Raw genomic sequence first — 7,471 nt, 5'->3', positions numbered from 1 at the left:
GTGTTGTACCTTTGAACAGTGCCTAGCACACAGTTTTAGCTATTGTTACGGTTACTTTAGTGATAGCTTCTCTACTCGAATTGGGGATAAGAAATGCAGTTGTTAAATCCCTAAAAGAAAGACAAGGAAAAACATCAGTCACAGAGAAGGGGGGTACATCTCTGATAAATAAACACACATATAAGGGACTTTTGAAGTGAGAGCTGAGCTTGCAGGAAAAGAATCACGATGCTTTCTACTTAGCCTTGTTGAGAACAGAATTAAGTAAAATTGTAAGCGAGTAAGGTGAGAGCTGGACTAGAGGGAGCTTAATTTGTGCCTCTTGCTGCATTCTGTCTGACCCTGCTCTTGCGGTGCTCACCGTGGGTGACACATGGAGATTGAAGGGCAGTCCCTACTCGCACTTGACACCGGTCCTTTGGGGCTGTCTTCGATCTTCCACCTGCCTTGGTGCCTCTCCCTGTTTGATCTGCTGACACAGTTAGCCACTGCTGTGTAGGCACGTGCAGCTCGGGAGACGCGACGAGGGCCAGTCACATCCAACACAGGCTACGGCCGTGCATGTCTCTGGGCCTCCTGCCTGCCGTCTTGCACAAGACATGGGAGTTCAAAGGCGTTTGGCCAGTCATCCTCTCCATCTCTGCTAAGGTGCTCTCCCGCCCCTTCGGGACCTCTCAGAACTGCCCGTTTCCTCTGCAGTTGCCTCCTTCTGCAGTGTGCTGGCCTGTGGTCTCCCTGCAGCCCCCAGCCTTCCCCGCCATCCGTCTCATGGCAACTATTATTTGGGGATTTCTCAATTCTGATTGAGGCACAAGTGAGCAATCCTGCTTTCAAAAACCTCCTCTCCTTTCCCCCTGCTCTCTTTCGGCTCTTTGCCCATCCTTCCTACCCCTATCATTTTGAGTTAATTTTAGGTGGGAGGGCCATATCAGCATATATACTTAGTTTACCATCTTAATCTAATTTCCTTTTTTAAAAAAACTTAACTTTTAGACTCCTGGTCCCGATAGCCTTATGAGTTCACATAGAAATGTTCTCCTGCCAACTCCAAACTCATAGCAGGGACAGATAAAATATTTAAAAATATTAAAATCATGTCATCATACTCAAAAACCAACATATAACTTCAGGGGCCAGCAGTCTGCTGGGGCTGAAGCAGCATATGTACTGGGCTTTGGAATCAAGCACAGGTTCTCGGAGGTGGTTGGGCTCTTGCAGGTCAGTAAGCGTCCTGACATATGGTTGAGGCCTGGAGCCAGGCTCACCACGGGAAGCTGATTTGGGTGAGGTTCCTTCATGAATGAAAGCTTCAGAAAGGGCTTTTGACTGCCAACATTGACCTAATATCTGTGTTCATAAGAGGGAGTAGAGACATTGGGTGTTGGGAAGACCAGAATCTAGGCTTCAGTGATGGAGAGGTCAACCTAAACCAGTCACGTAAAGGTTGTCACCAGGGAGGAAAAACAAGCAACCACTTAAACCACAAAATCAACACCCCTAATGAAGATGCACTTGCAAGCTAACAAGTGGAGAGCAGGAGGGAGACCCTCATCAGAGGCAAAGCAACAAACTCCAAAAGTGGGAGAGTCTGATGAAATGTGAAGCGAGATGAATTTTAAAACAATTACACTTAGAATCATTCAGGAGATTAAGTAATAAAATGTGAACAAACAAGCAGATGTAAAACTGTTACAAATCCAAAAAATGAAAAATATAATCAGCAAAAAATCTTTTAACAGATTGCAGAAGAACTATGTGCATGTTTTAGAAAGTAGTGATGAGGCAAAAGATCAATACAGAAATCATCCATAATATCCCGCAATATCCTGCAAGTAGCATTTTCAGTATATATTCTTCCTACCTTTTTTTTTGGCAGCTAACTCTGGACCTTGGTATTACCAGCACCACGCTCTAATCAAGTGGGCTTACTAGCCAGCCCTCTTCCTACTTTTTATGCATATAGGTTTTTTGTATGAATATGGAATATATACTCCAGACTTCCCGTAACTTTTGCATTAACATGAACATTTTCTTATCAGTAAGTCTTCTGTACCCTTAAATCTATACAGTATTGCACATGGGTGTATTATAATTCATTTGAGCAATGTGCTATTTCATAGCTGTTTTCAACATGCTGTAGTGAGCATCTTTAAATTTTTTATTAAGTCATTTTTTCTGATTATAAAAGTAAAAATATAGAAAGTATATAGAAGCATAAAGAAGAAAAACAAAGGTTACTAATCTCACCATGCAAAAATAAATTTTGTGTATATAACTGTGTGTGTGTGTATAACTGTGTTTGTACATAACAACCATTATATTGTACATGTTGTTTTGTAACTTCCTCCTTTTCACTGAACATTGCAGACAGTTTTCCTTGTAAAATATACATCTATGTTACCTATAGGGTGTAAAATTGTCATTGGAAGACTGTGCACAAATAACTCAATAATCCCCATTGTATGACAGTAAGTTGTTTTTATTTCACTATTATGAACAATTCTGTCAATGTTATGACATTATCATCACATTATAAGTAACGTTAAGGTTTTGTTCTCAATACACTGTTCATTTTTCAACAGGTGTTTGCTTATGATCATTGTTTCTGGTCTATGGATGAGTCTGTCAGAGAAAAGTATGCAGGTAATAGAGTACAGGTGTTTCAGTATATTTTCCATACACTATCATAGTATTATTTTGTGTAGCTTTAAGAACTGGACAATTTCCTCCAGTGTTTGCAATGAGAGTTTTTACATGGATTGGAAAAGGGGAGATTCACAGGGTGCTGTCCTTGGTATAAGACGATGAAGTTGTATGTCTAGGGTACACTGCGGAGGTTACCTGGAAGTCTGTAACTCTGTTATTCTCCTAAAGGGTGACTACCTCAAGACCCACTTCACCACACGTTGAGGACGGCAGTGACAGCCCTTTTGTTTCCTTTATTCCCGACTGCTTGTGGCACCAGTTTCTAAACAGTCCCTTTTAAATACTGAGTTTCACATTGTGTTAGCTTCTATTATGAGAACGATTAATACCACGGCTGTTTCAAAAGCTAACGTTCATTTGGGCCAGCTGGCTCAGTGATGACTTTAAGGATCTCCCCAGTATCAGAAGTTTGATAATTAATTGGTGAATTCACCAGGAAGTGAGACAAAATGGAATGCCATTGCCAAAGCATAACAGCGCCCAGTTCTTCCACATTGTAGTTGAGATTCTGAGGTTGGATGACACGTCAGGTTCACACCTGATTATTGACTTTTGACGTACCTCATTTGGCCTGTGGAGGAGAACTTGACTCTAATACTTATGTTCATGATTGAAAGCCCAAGGAAATGTCTGGCGTCTTGTTCGCTGACATAACTGGTGTGTATTGTAGATCCTGTAACTGGAAGCTGTTCCTGGGGAAAGGGGGAGACTGTAGATTGGTATACGTGAGTGTTCTGAACTCCAGTACTCTACACCTAGGTCCCAAGTATATAAATCTCAGATATCTGTAATCATTGACTGTAAAATAAGCAGCTCATTGGCTGTCTGCATTGCAGGGGATTATTGGTCAGTGTTTATTTATTCAAGTGTATTATAGGGAACTTTTTACTGATTTTCCCTCATGAGCTAACTAGAAATAATCTGAAGAGCATAACCCTTTGGGAGAATTCATCAAGTTTAAAAATCTTGCTTGGAGTTAAATAAGCTGATTGTACATTTTTGAGATTTTTGTTTGTTTTCTGTTTTTTTGAATTGTTTGTATGTAGTTTTGGCTTGAAACATTGTTCTTTTCTCTCTCCCTCTCTTTCAGGTCAGGATGATGTTTTCAAGTGCCTTGGGGAAAATATCCTTCAGAATGCTTTTGATGGCTACAACGCATGTATCTTTGCCTATGGACAGACTGGTAATGTTAAGTAGTATGAAATCACGTAAGCAAATATCTTTCAGTGGAAGAGAAAATAGAACTATGTTTACTGAGTCACATATTGTTGATTTATTCTTTGTTATTTTCCTTTTCAGGGAGTATTATATAGTTGATGAAATTAGGTAATAATATGTTTTTTTAATGGGCATGCGAAAATTTGGGTTAGATCCTTTTTCTTTACTGATCTCACAAGGCATTGGTAGAGATTTTTTTTTTTTAAATATGTTACAGAGCTGTGACTGTTGAACATATTACTAGCTGTGTTTATATATCATGTTTTTTGGGGGGCGGTTTTAGGCTTTAAGAATCATAAGAGAGAAAATACCTCAAAGAACATTCTTGTTAATATCTTACCAGTTATAATTGAGAAGGAGCTTTCTGGTTTCTGTACCTCTGTGATTAAGGAAAGAAAATCTTTTAAAAGTGAATTAGGTAGTTTTATAGGAGTATATTATATAGCTTGTCCAACTGGAAACCATTCTTCACAGAAAAGTGTTTGTGATATTTTCAGGAAACATCATGTGTAGTGGTTAAAAGAGCAGAAATTCTGGAGCCAGCCTGGGCCAACTCCAACCCTGCTCCTGCTACTCGCCCGCTGGGAAATTTGGGCAAATTACTTAACCTCTGTGCCCCTCAGTTTCCTTATCTGTANAAACTGTTACAAATCCAAAAAATGAAAAATATAATCAGCAAAAAATCTTTTAACAGATTGCGGAAGAACTATGTGCATGTTTTAGAAAGTAGTGATGAGGCAAAAGATCAATACAGAAATCATCCATAATATCTCACAATATCCTGCAAGTAGCATTTTCAGTATATATTCTTCCTACCTTTTTTTTTGGCAGCTAACTCTGGACCTTGGTGTTACCAGCACCACGCTCTAACCAAGTGGGCTTACTAGCCAGCCCTCTTCCTACTTTTTTATGCATATAGGTTTTTGGTATGAATATGGAATATATACTCCAGACTTCCATAACTTTTTCATTAACATGAACATTTTCTTATCAGTAAGTCTTCTGTACCCTTAAATCTATACGGTATTGCACATGGGTGTATTATAATTCATTTGAGCAATGTGCTATTTCATAGCTGTTCTCAACATGCTGTAGTTAAATTTTTTATTATTTAAATTTTTATTGTCATTTTATTATTTAAATTTTTTAAGTCATTTTTTCTGATTATAAAAGTAAAAATGTAGAAAGTATATAGAAGCATAAAGAAGAAAAACAAAGGTTACAAATCTCACCATGCAAAAATAAATTTTGTATATATAACTCTGTGTGTGTGTATAATTGTGTTTGTACATAACAACCACTATATTGTACATGTTGTTTTGTAACTTCCTCCTTTTCACTGAACATTGCAGATAGTTTTCCTTGTAAAATATAGATCTATATTACCTATAGGGTGTAAAATTGTCATTGGAAGACTGTGCACAAATAACTCAATAATCCCCATTGTATGACAGTAAGTTGTTTTTATTTCACTATTATGAACAATTCTGTCAATGTTATGACATTATCATCACATTATAAGTAACGTTAAGGTTTTGTTCTCAATACACTGTTCATTTTTCAACAGGTGTTTGCTTATGATCATTGTTTCTGGTCTATGGATGAGTCTGTCAGAGAAAAGTATGCAGGTAATAGAGTACAGGTGTTTCAGTATATTTTCCATACACTATCATAGTATTATTTTGTGTAGCTTTAAGAACTGGACAATTTCCTCCAGTGTTTGCAATGAGAGTTTTTACATGGATTGGAAAAGGGGAGATTCACAGGGTGCTGTCCTTGGTATAAGACGATGAAGTTGTATGTCTAGGGTACACTGCGGAGGTTACCTGGAAGTCTGTAACTCTGTTATTCTCCTAAAGGGTGACTACCTCAAGCCCCACTTCACCACACGTTGAGGACGGCAGTGACAGCCCTTTTGTTTCCTTTATTCCCGACTGCTTGTGGCACCAGTTTCTAAACAGTCCCTTTTAAATACTGAGTTTCACATTGTGTTAGCTTCTATTATGAGAACGATTAATACCACGGCTGTTTCAAAAGCTAACGTTCATTTGGGCCAGCTGGCTCAGTGATGACTTTAAGGATCTCCCCAGTATCAGAAGTTTGATAATTAATTGGTGAATTCACCAGGAAGTGAGACAAAATGGAATGCCATTGCCAAAGCATAACAGCGCCCAGTTCTTCCACATTGTAGTTGAGATTCTGAGGTTGGATGACACGTCAGGTTCACACCTGATTATTGACTTTTGACGTACCTCATTTGGCCTGTGGAGGAGAACTTGACTCTAATACTTATGTTCATGATTGAAAGCCCAAGGAAATGTCTGGCGTCTTGTTCGCTGACATAACTGGTGTGTATTGTAGATCCTGTAACTGGAAGCTGTTCCTGGGGAAAGGGGGAGACTGTAGATTGGTATACGTGAGTGTTCTGAACTCCAGTACTCTACACCTAGGTCCCAAGTATATAAATCTCAGATATCTGTAATCATTGACTGTAAAATAAGCAGCTCATTGGCTGTCTGCATTGCAGGGGATTATTGGTCAGTGTTTGTTTATTCAAGTGTATTATAGGGAACTTTTTACTGATTTTCCCTCATGAGCTAACTAGAAATAATCTGAAGAGCATAACCCTTTGGGAGAATTCATCAAGTTTAAAAATCTTGCTTGGAGTTAAATAAGCTGATTGTACATTTTTGAGATTTTTCTTTGTTTTCTGTTTTTTTGAATTGTTTGTATGTAGTTTTGGCTTGAAATATTGTTCTTTTCTCTCTCCCTCTCTTTCAGGTCAGGATGATGTTTTCAAGTGCCTTGGGGAAAATATCCTTCAGAATGCTTTTGATGGCTACAACGCATGTATCTTTGCCTATGGACAGACTGGTAATGTTAAGTAGTATGAAATCACGTAAGCAAATATCTTTCAGTGGAAGAGAAAATAGAACTATGTTTATTGAGTCACATATTGTTGATTTATTCTTTGTTATTTTCCTTTTCGGGGAGTATTATATAGTTGATGAAATTAGGTAATAATATGTTTTTTTAATGGGCATGCGAAAATTTGGGTTAGGATCCTTTTTCTTTACTGATCTCACAAGGCATTGGTAGAGATTTTTTTTTTTTAAATACATTACAGAGCTGCGACTGTTGAACATATTACTAGCTGTGTTTATATATCATGTTTTTTGGGGGGTGGTTTTAGGCTTTAAGAATCATAAGAGAGAAAATACCGCAAAGAACATTCTTGTTAATGTCTTACCAGTTATAATTGATAAGGAGCTTTCTGGTTTCTGTACCTCTGTGATTAAGGAAAGAAAATCTTTTAAAGGTGAATTAGGTAGTTTTATAGGAGTATATTATATAGCTTGTCCGACTGGAAACCATTCTTCACAGAAAAGTGTTTATGATATTTTCAAGAAACATCATGTGTAGTGGTTAAAAGAGCAGAAATTCTGGAGCCAGCCTGGGCCAACTCCAACCCTGCTCCTGCTACTTGCCCGCTGGGAAATTTGGGCAAATTACTTAACCTCTGTGCCCCTCAGTTTCCTTATCTGTA

General features: G+C 38.2%; 1 protein-coding gene across 1 annotated transcript in view; it reads left to right on the top strand.

Moving 5' to 3' along the window:
* The window catches only part of KIF13B (kinesin family member 13B), a 160,856-nt gene that overhangs the window by 49,574 nt on the left and 103,811 nt on the right, over positions 1-7,471 (top strand). Inside the window, exons 5-6 of the mRNA XM_008573609.1 lie at positions 2,583-2,643; positions 3,797-3,889. Of these exons, the coding sequence (XP_008571831.1) occupies positions 2,583-2,643; positions 3,797-3,889 (154 nt within the window). The remainder of the gene's footprint in view (positions 1-2,582; positions 2,644-3,796; positions 3,890-7,471) is intronic.

Source organism: Galeopterus variegatus, unplaced genomic scaffold (assembly GCF_000696425.1).
Source record: "Galeopterus variegatus unplaced genomic scaffold, G_variegatus-3.0.2 Scaffold939, whole genome shotgun sequence".
Classification (NCBI taxonomy): Eukaryota; Metazoa; Chordata; class Mammalia; order Dermoptera; family Cynocephalidae; genus Galeopterus; species Galeopterus variegatus.
The sequence above is the reverse complement of the archived record's forward strand: the minus strand, read 5'-3'. Positions and strand labels throughout refer to the sequence as shown.